Source organism: Fomitopsis serialis, assembly GCF_022376445.1.
Source record: "Fomitopsis serialis strain Sig1Antser10 chromosome Unknown B0H18scaffold_207, whole genome shotgun sequence".
NCBI lineage: Eukaryota > Fungi > Basidiomycota > Agaricomycetes > Polyporales > Fomitopsidaceae > Fomitopsis > Fomitopsis serialis.
Window position 1 is genome coordinate 26,360 of NW_025955167.1, and position 14,522 is coordinate 40,881.

At 54.4% G+C, this 14,522-nt stretch overlaps 5 protein-coding genes across 5 annotated transcripts; 2 read left to right on the forward strand and 3 right to left on the reverse strand.

Annotated features, from left to right (window-relative positions):
* Positions 1–2,602: 2,602 nt before the first annotated feature.
* On the reverse strand, positions 2,603–3,696 carry B0H18DRAFT_1126614 (uncharacterized protein; the record flags this gene model as incomplete). Its single annotated transcript, XM_048035187.1, has 4 exons — positions 2,603–2,633; positions 2,684–3,183; positions 3,245–3,289; positions 3,535–3,696. The coding sequence occupies 4 exons, from the start codon at positions 3,694–3,696 to the stop codon at positions 2,603–2,605; spliced, it is 738 nt and encodes a 245-aa protein (XP_047885759.1).
* Positions 3,697–3,898: 202 nt separating this feature from the next.
* B0H18DRAFT_888938 (uncharacterized protein) lies at positions 3,899–5,498 on the reverse strand (the record flags this gene model as incomplete). The annotated part of the gene is made up of 3 exons (XM_048041251.1): positions 3,899–4,281; positions 4,334–4,619; positions 4,833–5,498. The coding sequence occupies 3 exons, from the start codon at positions 5,496–5,498 to the stop codon at positions 3,899–3,901; spliced, it is 1,335 nt and encodes a 444-aa protein (XP_047885760.1).
* Positions 5,499–6,076: 578 nt separating this feature from the next.
* On the reverse strand, positions 6,077–7,155 carry B0H18DRAFT_888940 (uncharacterized protein; the record flags this gene model as incomplete). The annotated part of the gene is made up of 3 exons (XM_048041252.1): positions 6,077–6,397; positions 6,457–6,576; positions 6,610–7,155. 3 exons carry the CDS (start codon positions 7,153–7,155, stop codon positions 6,077–6,079), a joined length of 987 nt encoding a protein of 328 aa, XP_047885761.1.
* Positions 7,156–7,993: 838 nt separating this feature from the next.
* B0H18DRAFT_1126616 (uncharacterized protein) lies at positions 7,994–11,218 on the forward strand (the record flags this gene model as incomplete). The annotated part of the gene is made up of 9 exons (XM_048035188.1): positions 7,994–8,283; positions 8,337–8,436; positions 8,502–8,629; positions 8,682–8,982; positions 9,037–9,321; positions 9,370–9,693; positions 9,923–10,270; positions 10,324–10,770; positions 10,823–11,218. 9 exons carry the CDS (start codon positions 7,994–7,996, stop codon positions 11,216–11,218), a joined length of 2,619 nt encoding a protein of 872 aa, XP_047885762.1.
* Positions 11,219–11,972: 754 nt separating this feature from the next.
* B0H18DRAFT_888941 (uncharacterized protein) lies at positions 11,973–14,214 on the forward strand (the record flags this gene model as incomplete). Its single annotated transcript, XM_048041253.1, has 8 exons — positions 11,973–12,076; positions 12,137–12,438; positions 12,501–12,690; positions 12,741–13,134; positions 13,199–13,272; positions 13,326–13,539; positions 13,599–13,772; positions 13,822–14,214. The coding sequence occupies 8 exons, from the start codon at positions 11,973–11,975 to the stop codon at positions 14,212–14,214; spliced, it is 1,845 nt and encodes a 614-aa protein (XP_047885763.1).
* Positions 14,215–14,522: the final 308 nt, after the last annotated feature.

Here is a 14,522-nt window from a genome sequence, read left to right on the forward strand (position 1 = left end):
TAAGACTCACCTCGAGGCGCGCGGCATCACGCAGAAGCTCTCCGTGCATGATACGCACGAGGAGGCAGGCGTGTCGGAACGCCTAAACCGCACGCTGATGGAGAAGACCCGGGCGATGTTGATCGCATCCGGGATGCCAGCGAACCTCTGGGGGGAGGCTGTGATGCATGCTGTGTGGTTGAAGAACCGCACGTCCACCAAAGCGCTCGGCGGCAGGACACCGTTCGAGGCTGTTAATGGACGCCCGCCCACCCTAGTAGGCCTGCCCATCTGGGGTTGCCGTGTTTGGGTACACGACACGTCGACTGGGAAGATCGGCGTGCGCGCGAAGCCTGCGCGATGGGTCGGGTACGACAGTCAGAGCAAAGGCCACCGAGTTTATTGGGAGGAGGCTCACCGCATTACCGTCGAGCGGAATGTTCGTTTCGGCGATAGCTCGCCGCCAGCTGTCGTCGAGGATGTCGAGCTTGAGGGGGAGCAGGAGCCGGGCAATGGCAAGCCCGCATCCACCGCCGACTCCTCCGACTCTGATAACGAGTCTTCTGACGAACCCGCTGTCGGGCCATCTACACCGCCCGCTTCTCCTAAGCCCGAGATCCCTGAACCGCCGCCAGCGCCACGGCCAACGCGCGTCCGCAAGCCGTCGCAGAAAGTCAGTGACATCCTCACTGGCAAGGGCGCAGATAGCGACGTACCTCGCGGTGTGCAGGTCCCAGTTGAGGACAGTGCTGCCGAGCTGCTTGAAGAGGTCTCAGGCGCTGCCATGGCCGCGCAGATTGCTGAGGTCGAGGGCTTGGACCCCCAGTCGCTGGCGGAAGCAAAACGCAGGCCGGAATGGCTGCGCTGGCAGGAGGCGATGCAGGAAGAGCTGCGCGCGCTCGAAGCGCACGGGACGTGGCGTCTCGAGCGGCCCCCGCCGGGCGCGAATATCGTCAGTTGCCGATGGGTTTTCCATGCGAAGAAAGACGCAGCCGGAAGCGTTTACCGTTACCGTGCACGCCTCGTTGCCCGCGGCTTCTCACAGGTGCCCGGAGTTGACTTCTTCGACACCTACGCGCCCGTTGCGAAGATGGCGTCCATTCGGACCCTGCTTGCGTTTGCAGCGCGCCACGACCTCGATGTGCACCAGGTGGACATTAAGAGTGCATACCTGAATGGCGAGTTCGAGGAGAACGAGGTCATCTATATGGCACTGCCGCCAGGTCTGACACTCACCGAGGATAAGTCCCTCGTACTGCGCCTGCTGCGCCCGCTGTACGGCCTTCGCCAGAGCGCGCGGAACTGGCACCAGAAGCTGCGCGGCGTCTTGCAGAAGCGCCTCCGCATGTCCGCATGTGACGTGGACCAGGCCGTGTTCTACCGCTCGGAGCGCGGCAAGCTCATTGCAATGGGCGTACACGTTGACGACCTGACGATCGTCGCGTCAGTAGGGCTTATGGATGAGGTGAAAACGAACCTACGGAAGGACTTCGAGATCACGGACGAAGGAGAGATCCACTGGATCCTCGGTTTCGCTGTTGAGCGTGATCGCGAGGCCCGGACCCTCTCGCTTTCGCAGGTAGCGTACATCGAGTCGATCCTGCGGCGGTACAACCTCGAAGACGCGCGGCCCGTGTCCTCGCCGATGGACCCGCACGTTCAGCTGTCTGCCACACAGTCGCCGCAGACGACCGCCGAAGTCGCTGAGATGCGCAACATCCCGTACCGAGAGGCAGTTGGCTCGCTCATGTACGCGTCGCTGGGCACTCGTCCTGACATCACCTACGCCGTCTCTATCCTTGCTCGTTTCTCGCAGAACCCTGGGCGCGCTCACTGGGAAGCCGTCAAACGCGTTTTTCGCTATCTCGCTGGAACGAAGAAGCTGAAGCTCACCTACGGTGCTATCTCGCTCGACCTCGTTGGGTACACCGACGCAGATGGGTCGATGCACGAGGATCGCAAGGCGATCTCTGGGTACGCTTTTCTCATCGACGGCGGCGCGGTCTCTTGGGCATCGAAACGCCAGGAGATAATCTCCCTCTCCACGACGGAATCCGAGTACGTCGCCATCACGCACGCGTCGAAGGAGGCCCTTTGGCTACGCTCTCTTATTGGCCAGGTCTTCGCGCCGTTCACGGAGCCCATCCCGCTTAACTCTGACAACCTCGGTGCCATCGCACTCACCCAGGACCACCAGTACCACGCCCGTACGAAACACATTGACATCCGCTTTCACTTCATTCGCTGGGTCATCGCCGACAAGAAGCTCACACTCGTTTACTGCCCGACCGACGAGATGGTTGCCGACGCGCTCACGAAGGCGCTACCGAGTCCCAAAGTCAAGCACTTTGCGGCTGCACTCGGACTCGTTTAGGATTGAGGGGGAGTGTTGGAGCCGACAATCCGTACGTCGTCCTCGCCGGCTCTCCGGCTTCGTACTATACCCGTTTTTTCGTTCTTTACTGCATGCTGCTTACGCGCTGTCCGATGCGCCGTTCCGTTCTCTTATCCCGCCGTGCCCGCCGTGCGCATCCGTACATTCATTACCATTTACGGACAGTCTCGTATCTCGTACCTAACTCGCTCGCTCGCCCACTTATACCCTCGCGCCGCGTTCGCACCCTCAGTTCTTGCCTCGTCTTCCCGAGCACGATCTGAGGGTGAGTAGTTAGCTTTTGTGTCTCGCATACCTGTACTCACTTACTTCGTAGTCGTCGTCTGTTTGCTACAGGTATGCCAATACAGTTCTTGCCTCGTCTTCCCGAGCACGATCTGAGGTCGTCGTCTGTTTGCTACAGCCTGACGACTCGTGCTCGCTCTGTTGGTTGCATTAGGGACATCCATTGGCCAGACGAAATCGAACGCCATGAAACTCGCCGTCATAGAACACATCGGTACGAGGGGCTTGAGACCGCGTGAATAGTCCCCCGCATCCTCAGTGAGGGCTACGTTCGATTCTTTAAAGACGGGGACATGTTTGAGAGGGAAAGGAAGGCGGAAGGGCACCGCGTGCAAGCAGGCGGGGATGAAGGCGTTGGCATCGACACTGAAGAGATCAAATGACATCCCTAGTGGCTGTTCATGACTCTTCCACTCATTGAGCCCGCGAAGAAGCTGAGTCGTAAGTGGTTGGTTGAAGGATATTTCGATCTCGTTGTCGAGTACATCCCATATGAGGGGCAAAGAGAGCGGCGGATGCCTGTCCTAGATTATGTCACAGTCTGAGAATGTCATGAAACATGTTGAATGATTCATTGTGTCTCACCAGCACGTAGAGCATCGTCTCCACCACAACTTTGGACGCTTGCCCCTGAAGACACGTCGGCACAAATACCCCCCATGGCTCTCCAGAATAGAACCCAACAGCACCCATCCTCCCAAAGTTGCAGGCGGGTCTAGCGCGTCGATCGCGCCCAGAGCACGCCTCAGATCTTGTTTATTTCCTTGAACGTGGCTTAGCTTTGCAGGGCAAAGTGAGCAGTCGTTCATTAAGCACTAATATAACACAGCAGGTGGTTGGTTTGAATCACTGAATAAGAGAAATAATGTACTCACGTAGTCGAAAAGCACGCCAAAGTTCTTCCTTTCGAGGCAGACCACCGTAATGTGGTTAATCTCGGGGTTTTCTGGACACTCCTGGGCATAGTGGGCGGTGATTCCGTAGGAAGGTAGAGCTGGAGCCAGTAATCGAAGCACTCGCTGATCCAAACGGACCATGGTTGTGTTCTGTGCAGAAGGTTTGAAGATGTTGGACCGACAAGCAGGGTGTTTTGCGTCAGGCCAGCTGTAGTGACTGTCTGTAGATAGGTATGGTGCGGCGCCTCTCGGCCGGTATACAAAGTTCTCACTCACAAGCGCTCAAAAGCGGAGAATACCTAAGTCAAGGACTTCTCATTGGGACTACACTACGCGTATATTTCTACCACATAGTCTGATACGAGTACATGCTTGCCCAGTTGTTAATAAAAAGCTTGTCAGCTTTGTCAAGAACATTCTCAGAGGTCCAGTCTGGCGGAACAACACCTTGAGACCTATCTGGATACGCCGGTACCAGTTGGCAAGACTGGCGTATTTGTGATACTGGGATGATTTTGCCTTGCGGCAGACCATCCGAGCGTAGCGGCGGTCGATTGACTGCATACATGAGATGCGTTGGATCAGCTGTACCGGAAAACCGAGTGTACCACTCCACATAGGCGAGCGGTCCTTTGGGCCACCATGCGGGGGCCGATCCGCCTCCTCGCCTCGCGTGAAACTTCTTGGGTAGCGTGAATATAACCTTCACTCTTCCCGCTCGCGTACCTACGCAGTAAAAGATGAATAACTGGGAGAGGTGCATAAACAATAACAATACCTTGTACCCCGGTGGACTCGGCCTGCTCGTTCTCGAGCACAATGACTGTGTCGAAGCGAGATTTTCTCCCCTTCGCAATGGATCCAGGGATGCATTTTACAACGTCTATCTCCTCCCTACCGTCGGACAACTCGCAAGGGCTGAAACGAAACTTGTGATAGACGTCGACACGATCAAAGGGTAGCCAGGTGCGCGCGAATTCGCGTCGATTAAGTCGAAGTTCTGAGGGCTGTAAATCGTTGATGAAGGTCGCCAGGGCCGTGGTGAATCCAGGTGCGCAATGGAGCTCTTGTATCCGCGTAAGATGCTGCTGAGGTGCTGGTGCGTACTTCGCAATTTTGACCGTGCTGCCCACATCCACCAGCTCGGAGTCGTCCGGAGGTCGTTCAAGGTTCTCCGCATCCTCGCCCGGGCTACCTCTACCCTCCGCGTCGTCCATTTCCGCCGCGTCGTCCATGTCCGCCGCGTCTTCCTCGGCCTGCTGTTCCTTCTGAAACACCTCATACAACATCATCTTCTCTCGGCGGCTGATCCACTTCACCATCTGGGGGAATTCGTCTCGGTGATTGGACGCCCTCCACGCATCCTTCGCGAAGTCGATGTGAAGACGCTCAAACATCTCCGTATTGTAGTTGTCCGTGGTGCCAAAGAGACGGATAGAGTCGACGTAATGGAGAAGGGAGTGGAATTTTGGGATGTTGAGGTGGTCGCGTATACCCAGCTTCACCAAGATGTCCTTGTGCTTGTGAAACGTGTTCAGGGCATCTGTCATGTATCCAAGGGTGTCGTCGTCGTGCGTCGGGTACTGCGCGAGGTAGATGAAATCGAGGAGGGAGCGAAAAGCGAGAAGGAGAGACTTGGGAATCTTGCCTATCAGACAGGCCAGGAGCACACGAGCCATGTCCTTGCGCTCTTTGCCAGTGATCTGCGAGAGGGACGAAATACCGTGCTTGAAGTGTCGGATGCCATAGGCCTTGGGAAGCGTGCGCAGACGCCTATCTAGCTCCTTGGAGCCCAGGATATCCTGACACCAAGATACCAGGTGCTTGAATACGCCCTGGTAAAGCTGATGCAAGACGTCTGGGGTAATGGAGAGGTGGATGTCTGTGTACGGCAAGTCCACCCAGAACGGTTTCTTGACCCCGCCACTGACGTCTTGCTCCATGCACGCCCCTTCAGCGGCAGAGGCATTGCGGCTGTTCTTGTGGGCATCAGCGATGATTTCTTCGGTAGCGTCTGAGGTCCGAGGGTCCGAGGGTTCCTCTTGCTCGAGTTTGTCAGAGGGACATTGGCATTTGGGACATGTTCCATACTTCGAGCATGTCACTAGACACTGCTCGGGGTAGTCCGCAACGTAAGCCGCGAGGATGGGATGGACTCGCCGGACTGAGCCGTCTCCTCCTGTTACCTCCATCCCCTCCACGCCCGCATGTGCCAGGGGCTTGAGAATGATTCGCATGGCAGCGTGGAAGAGCCGTTGAGACCTCGCCTTGCGTTCGCGTTTAGTGAGCTTCTCGCCGCCAATCTTGGAGACAGGGAGGTAGCCAAGGAGAATACAGGCGTGCTCAGATGGTTTGCGGCGAATGGCGCGGGGAATGTTACCGAGGGTGAGGTATACAGGATATGCCGACTTGTTCCCGGAGAACTGAGTCAACTGCGTCTTGTCCGTGGAGATAATCACTGGCGCAACAGCAGCGCCTTCTGGTAGTAATTGCTGTCATGGGCTTGCCTGTAAGTAGCATGTCAGGAGTGGACATAAAATAGACCGACCTGCACAGAATTCCACCATAGCCCCATCCACATCTCCGTGAAGATCTGCTTCATTCGAGACCGGTCGGCAAAGACTCGTTTGGGTCGATACACGATATGTTTTGCGTATGATGGGTTGCCAAGAAGTGCCTGAATTGCCTCCAAAATGTCTCGATATCGCACTAGGTGCATCTCATCTGGTCTGTCTGGGAACGACAACGAGGACATCTTCCACGAGGCTCTGTCGGGTATGCTATCAACCCTCATAAAAAGCTCCCGAACATCTTTGAAGGTTAGGCCGAGCTTCTCGACAACCTACAAACGAAGATTGTACATCAGAGCACAACGTATTCAGAGGTATTTCGGAGACTTACGCCAGGTATGCATAAAAATCTGTTCATGGCCTTCTGGCCCACGTCCTCTCGAATAACCCACATGGCCACTCGCCAGTCCAGCTCGGAAGCAAAAGGCCTCCACTTCTGATTTTTGTCTTGCTTCTCCCCTGGCGGTTGGTCATCGCCATCTACGTCCATTCTGTCGTCCTCATCCACCTCCAAATCCTCGCTCTCTTCTCCAAAATAGGCTCTCCACGTCTCCACAATCGTCTCCTCCATTCGTATAACCTTCCCGGCGAGAAGGTCTTCTTCTTCCAATCTTGTGTCGTCTTCGTCGTCCAACTCTGGCATATGGGGGGGCCGCAAGGGCGGCCGGACAGGCTGACAATTGGATGAAGACGCCTCGGGCTCTCCGTCGTTCTGAGAGAGTGAAGGAAGAGGATCGTCAGGGAGATCGAACCTGAATAGGTCTCTATTCTGGAGAACATCCAGAAGGTCATCGGGGTCCACGTCCATTCGCCCGGCAGCAGGGTCGTTGACTTGTTCGTTGTTTTCAATAACTTCTGGCGCGAGCGATACTGGGTCTCTGTTCTTCCCTTTATTATACCATCTGCAAGACCTCGCCGTGCTCAAGTGAGCCATCATTCCTTGCGCTGTCCTGAACTCCCTATCACAGGCTGGACATGTGCGCTCATCGGGGTCGCCTGGCCATACAAATGGAGCATTTCGACGGGTCATGCTAACACTGAATACTATTTGTTAGTCTACTTGATTTAATGGATTACGCCTCAGATACTGTAATCTCACCTGCGTCTGCGTGTTCAACCTATCTGAAGATGATGAAGAGAAGCAGCGCTGGCAGAAGAGCGGAAGAAACGTGCTCGTGGGCACGTCGTAGCGTCTGACGCCCATGCAATAATAGACTATGAGGTAAAGCCCGGCCGCGTCTCCGCGTCCTTGTGTCTCACACCCACCTCTATGTTCGATTCGCACAGCAACGCACCACACGATAAGTGAGATATGAACTGCTCTAGCATTGTAGGTGTAAGTAGTGAGGGAATGGCACACTTGAAGTCTTATCCTGTCCTATAGTGCATCCAATACCTTCCTGCCATGCCCACGCAGCATGAGCTCTTGTCTCGTCGTTGGCATTGGTTGGTAAGCTTTTCTTAATATCTGAGCTCACTCACCTGTCGGACGAGCAACTAACATGTTCCCGCCAGAGTGGCGCACGTTGAGCAGCACTTGCCTTATATGGTGTTGGCAAGTCGTTGCCAACATCGTTTTTCCCTCTTCACATACGTATCAAGCCTACTACTGCTCCGTGGACATCCATAAAGTCTAAGGTAAGCCTTACCTTTGCTGTTCCGACGAATTTAAAGTGGACGTGTCCAGCAGTAGGTGCAAAGCCTGCAGGTCGGTCAGTTGGGTGGCGTAGGTGAAGAGGACTTGGGCCACGGCGAGCGCCGGCTAAGTCAGATTGTGTCTGTTGTTCCGACGCTGTTCCCGTGCCCGACGTTCAGGCTAACGGATCCTCCCTTTACTCAAGCCACCTCTGATAACCAAGACATCGCTCATGAAGTCTCCTCCTAGCTCTGACACCGACTCTGACAATGGGTCGGCCCGCGACACTGATAGCTATGGCTCCGAACCTGGCTCAGAGCCGAGCGTCCCGGGCTCAGACTGGGATAACACGCAGCCAGGCACCCCCATTGACCCTCAGCAGCCCGCGCACATCGCGCTTTACTCCCCTGGCCACTCATTTGAAGAACGCGACCACTTGATTCTCCCCAGGTCACTGCTTCATGATGCCGAAGGCTCTCAGCCGTCCCTAGTACCGATGTCTACAGGACCTAGTAAATCCCTGTCCGCCGGCCTCCCCGGCGGTATTCCCCCAAGTTCTGGGACCTGTTGAACAGCGGAGACCTCAAGCAAGGAGAGTATTACAGGCTGCGGGAACACTTCTACGAGATCCGGAAGCTTCAGTTGGAGTGGGAGCAAGCCGGCTGCAAGGGCTTCGTGACCAAGGCAAGCCAGTTACATAGAGAAATATACCTTGACAGCGTATTGACCAACCACTTTAGGATATCACAGTCGGCATGAATGAGCGGTCGTATGCCCTTCTGCAGCAGAAGCTCGATCAGAGTTGGGAATGGTCGCTCGGCGACGAGGGAGAGCATGATCATTGGGTGGCGTTCCTGCGGTGCACACAGTGAGTTGAGAAACACATTGTTTACATGACCGCACCGTTGACCTAGTTGAAGACTCGACTTCTGGCCGACGCTAGGCAAGGCAGTGGCAATCGCACCGACTTTTGAGGAAGAGTTGACCTACCTGATCACCAATCACTTCGCCGAGATGTTCCGCATGAGTGAACCCGAGCCTTTGGCGTCTACTGCGAGAACGTCCGCCAGGAGCATCATCAAGACTCCCGATGTCTATTTCAGCTCTAGGTACAACACGGTGTACAAGGAAGCCATCCAGGGTAATAGCCAGCCCGCCTCAACACCGTTCTTATGCTTAGTCGCTCAGACCGTCGAAGAATTCATTTACAACGTCAAGAAGGTTCGTCTGGTCTTCTTTGTGGCATGGTTGGCGTAGTATCTGAAACAGCAATAGATGGTGTCCATTGTGGAGTCGAAGGCTCTGCATGCACTGCAAGGATTTATCTTGGTGTTGGTCAAGCAGGCGGATGGTGTGGTTGGTGCTGACAGGATATATCACGCTAACTCCTTGCGCCACCTCATGTTTAACCTGCACACAAAGCACGGCTTCGGCGACCCAAAGACTCCTCCACAAATGGAATGTGGCGTCCTGTTCTACGGATGTCAGCAGTTTCCTGACTTCCTGGTGCTTGCGAAGCAAGCATCTACGATGCAGCACTGGGAGAAGGGCAATTTCATGGTATGTACGTTATTGAAAGTTCTGTTGTCCAGCTCTGACGGCACTCAGTGGTTTACGGGGGCACGCAAAGGGCCGCAGGCCGTTCCCAGCGCCGCATGGGAACTGTTCGAGGCGTTCGTACACTCAACAGTGGCCACGTACACCGCATACGTCAAGGCTACAGGTTGCTACCGCGTCCCCCCCATCTCCGACGCAGTTCCCACGCAATTGGAGAACACATACCGCGACTCGCTAGTGGGATCACTCCCACGGCGCATAGCGGGCGATCTACGGGATGATGTGTACAGGGTGGCGGAGCGGATCTGGTCTATGAAGGAAGGCAAGGGACGTACGGACATCCTAGCTGCGTCGGCGCCTTACGGGCCGGAGGGAGTATTCCGCTGCTATCTAGCCTAGTAGTATTTCGAGGTGACGTCGTCTTCGTGCTTGTAACAGTGGAGCTTGTACGCAATGTATCGTGGAATGCCTATCGCTTGGATAACCTGATGCGGAACTGCACGGCAATGTCAACAACAACATGGCCGGGACGATCTGCAAGAAGCGCTGGGTGGCGGAAAGGTGATTCAAAAATGAGATTGCTCAAAAGCACACGCCGCGATAGTCCCCGAGCGCTGTCACCTGTGAGAACAGAAGCGCGTCCGCCGTGTTACGCATGGTGGACGCGATTCTGATCGCCCAGGATCACTATATCTCCACTTCATCCTTCATGACTGTGGGGGAAGTCCACCTAGGTCTTACTGCGGTGGTGTCGGCGGGCGTATCTGCCAAACTTGAAGCTCTAGCCACTTTGGCCGGTATGGAGAGCTCTGTCCTCTTGAACGACGAACTGGACGTCGGCGGCGGTTTCAAACCAGACACCGTTGTGTCTATCAGCATCGGGATGAGTCGCACCGCCGCGGGACACATAGAGTCCATGTCGTCAGAGTCTACCCCTCATGCAGGAAGAAAGGTGAGATTCGTTCTTTGATCAAACAAGGCCACTGACTCCGGGATGGCTCGCAGCTTGCAGACGAGATGGCGGCTGGTAAGGAGGGGGTCGTAGGCACCATTTTCGTCGTAGCCATTGAGAACCGGTACCGCAAGTCTCGAGCGCCCCAGGACCATATCATCAGAGGGTGGAAGAAGCTGGCCGAGGAGAGGGGGATGAGTGATTCAAGGCGATGGGGGAAGTGGGGGTATCGCGGGTGGAACCCGACAAAGGGAGGTCAGAAGTTCCAGTCCTGGGACCTCAGTCGCGGTGCGGCGAAGCAAAACCCGGCCCTGTTGGCCTCGAAGTTGGGCCATCGCAGCACGCCCGGCATCACCTACCAAGGCCACGTTCTGGCAGGATGTGTTGATGCATTCGTCACTTTCCTTCCTCGTTCCTCGTACCCAAGGGTAGAGGCCGCGCTGCAGAACCCAAATTTCAAGTGGACGGCCGAGAATCTCAAGAGGGAGTTCGGATTTTTGGTGAGCAGATATATGTTTCGTAGCGGTAACAGTCTCTGAACTACTACTTCAGCCCATCTCCCCAAACGGGCGGGTAGATGAATTCGTCAACACCTCCCATCATGTGCGCGAGTTCTACTACACAATGTTCAAATCTTTCTTGGCCACCGCCGCGTATGAAGAGGTTGCCGACGTCATCGATTTTGACGACAATCCGTTTCAACATCTTCCAGAGCCGTTTAAGAGGCGCGTTGATGTCCTTCTCCGGGACTCGACGGACTATAATGCCTTCGTCGACGTCGACGCAGACCACGCCTCCCGGGAGATTTTTGAGGACAGCGAGGTCTACCGCAATCTCTCACCGGAGCAGCTATGCTCGGCATCTCGCGACATGTCTCGCGCCCTGACTCGCTTCTTGGAATTAGTGGCGGATACCAGATTGAGGGCCATGCTGGAAAACGTTAGCTAGGATATATTGTATATCATATAGTACTACCCCACGCCAACACGATCGACTTGAAAGCTCCGTAACACATACTAGCGCCCACAACCGCGATCGCGCGCGCAAGCATGAACACTCACCAGAAACATCTCTTGTGGCTATCTTCCGATGAGAGAGAAGCTTTGAAGACGTTTCTCGGCATGTCCTCAGACCTCCCGCCTCAGCTGTCACCTGTACTAGACCGACTTCATCAAACAGGCGGTTCCAAGGACTCCGCAAACACGTTGGCCTTGTCGGAGGTGCAGCCCAGTTCATCAGATGCTAGCGTGCAAGGTGCAGGAATGCAAGATGCAGGAGCTGAGGTCATACACAGCGGTACGACTGTTCAAACCATCAATCACCGAGGTTGTTATAACTCTTTACAGGACCTTCGCAGGCAGATGCTGAAGTCGGCAGTCGGCGCCGTTCAAACCGCTCCAAAAAGTCGCTGTTCCATAGGGTCTCTCAGCCTACAAAACCCGCCAAACAGCAGCCCAAAGTGGCCGGAAGACGTGCAGATCGCCAACCCCTCTTGCTTCGAGACTGTAATAGAGGTTCTTCCAAGAGAATATGGGTGCAGCGTGGGACGCCTGCCACCAAGACCACGCCGGAGATCACATCTTTCTTTGCCCGTCTGGCAGCTTCCGTCAACTTGAGCTCCAACTCTACTAGCTGGCAGCTCTCGGCTGTTCATACGTTGCTGGAACGTGGGGACGATGGCAGGGGCTTCTTGGACAATTCAATGGCCTCAATCCTACAGAGGTGTAGCCGGATTACCGCTGGCGACATGTGTATCAATTTCTTCGTCATGGTACATTACATGCAATTAGTCTGCAAGTGCTCGAGGTCAGTACAACACCATCCATAGTAATCCCGTGATAACACCAGTTGATATTGTTATGACAGCCTGCGTCGTGTTAATGACCTAAGTACATGTGGGGTCTATGACCAATTTGTCAAAGGACATCCCTCCGCACCGCCCCAGCGAACATTTACGCATTGGAACGAAATTGGGAGCAAATTTGCTGCGATTGCATGCGGTGGCAAGCACGAATCTGTATCTACAAAACTCACCACTAACGCCATTTATTCAGGCACTATATACGCTGTTCTACTCATTGCTAACGCTGGGCTGCGTTCAGAGATTACGAAGTCCGTTGGCGATTTCCCATGGGCAGTGGCCAACATCCTACGGAATCCGAGTCGAAGTAGGTACACATCTTAGAACCTGTTTCAGAGTGCTTAACTAGCCTTGTATTTATGACCGCAGATACCAAAGCAGGTTCCATCGTCATCGAGACGATTATTCCAGCAATTGACGTACTTCGTAAACAAATACCTCTGCAACTGGACATGTTGTTCTCCCCGGGCGTCCTACACGATCTGGGTCTGACTACGGACAGGCTCCATTGTGGAGATCTGGACCAGTCTGATCAAATGTTTGGCTCCCTGATATTCAAGTAAGCGCACTCACTGCTCAGTATTGCACCGGCTGCTGATATATTGCCAGCAATTTTACATGCGTGGAGCGAGGCAAAGAACCGTGGGCCACATGCCTTATTCCCTTACAATCTCGGGAGACAATTCAGCTTACCAGGGCCAGTCAAGATCTGTTCCGCCGTGAATGTCATGGTGCGACTGACCCTCCTTCGCCAATGTCAGCTATGGACGAAGACCACGAAGACCACATGAACTTGGAGGCTGACGGACCAGGCACAATAGATGCAGTCTGTGACTTGCCCGGCACTTCCCTATCAATGGAGGGCTTTGATCTCCGCTTGGACGAGTATTGTACGTATCCGGTGCCTCCGTCGCCGGAAGAAGCTTTCGCATGGACGGAGACGCAGCGATCGTTCGCCGAAGTAGCGCAGAAGCCACAGACTGTCCTAGCTTTGCAAGACCTGGTACGTTGTGCTCATGAGTTATCAAACTTCTTTACTAAATGCCATGGCGCCGGCCATGTATCAGCTATCAGCAAGATACCAGAATGGCCGTCGGGTTGACTCCCGGCAGTACATTGCAGTCAAGCCTGACATCGCCAGGTAAGCTCTCTTGATGTGAGGTGAAGTACGTGGGCATTAAGGCTGTTTTGAAGCGGACCTCTTCGAATCAACGATTGTAATGGGTCACTCGTTGCATGCATATTCGGCAACATGCCGGACGAGATGCGGAGGACGCTGGCAACAGACTTAATGGTCTGCTTTGAAAACCAGCCGGAGAACCTCAAAGATACATGCTCGGCATTGGAGGGGAGTGAATATAGCTTCCCTGCCATCCATTTATCTTGGTATAATCGGCACGGCACAAGGGTTCGTGCACTCTCAATATTCACGTTGAAGACTGCTAATTTCTCAACCTGCCATTTTAGGGCTATGATGTTCCAGTCCAGAATCATCCCATGCTAATAGAGAAAGATGACAACTCGCGTACGAACTACGGTCAAATGCTCCCATATCCGTCTCATGCCATGCGCAAACACGGGGAGATATATGAAAACATGAGGCACATCTTCGAACACGTTTTTGTGTGGGTTGCTGAACAGGTATGTCGCTCAGAAATATCATCCACGCAAACCAAATTCATAGTCACAGATCGAGCAGACGTTGCCCAATGACTTTGAGGATCTCCGCATAGATGCAGAGGTACTGCCCGGAAACGCTAGCCCGATCGTCTACCCATTCCTTTCTCTTGTCATCAATCTGAATGTCGTGACTCTAGCTCACAGAGATTCCCAAGACAAAGCACTCTGCGTTGTGTTGCCGATCGGAGACTTTCAAGGCGGTGATCTGTGCCTATATGAGCCTGGGCTTGTTCTTCCCCTCCGAAGCGGCGACTTCGTGGCGTTTCCCTCGTCACGTATAACTCACTTCAATTTGCACTTTAACGGGCACCGTGCATCACTTGTACTGCATACGGACAAGGAGATAGACAAATGGACGAAGGAGGGACGGAATGGCTGGGCTGACAATCAGCATTTTCGGTAGCATTGGCGCCGTGTACGTTATATCCCTCGGTTCGTACCTTGCATGTTCGCACCGCAATTGAGCCATGTTACGCATGTCAGAGCTTTGCTTTAGCCTTCGTTCCTCCTCATGTCGTAGTGCTCCTCAACATCTCCTGCAGTCCCTCAAAAGCATTGTATTTTTTCTGGGTTCTTCGGCGGTGTCGGACCCGGCTCCCGCGCATCTCCGCGACTCCGGCTCGGAGTGTATACGATGAGTTTTCACCGCTGGCAAATGTTGGACTTCGACTGTCGCTGACGGTCTGTGTTCACGCATCCTCTGCTATTTCC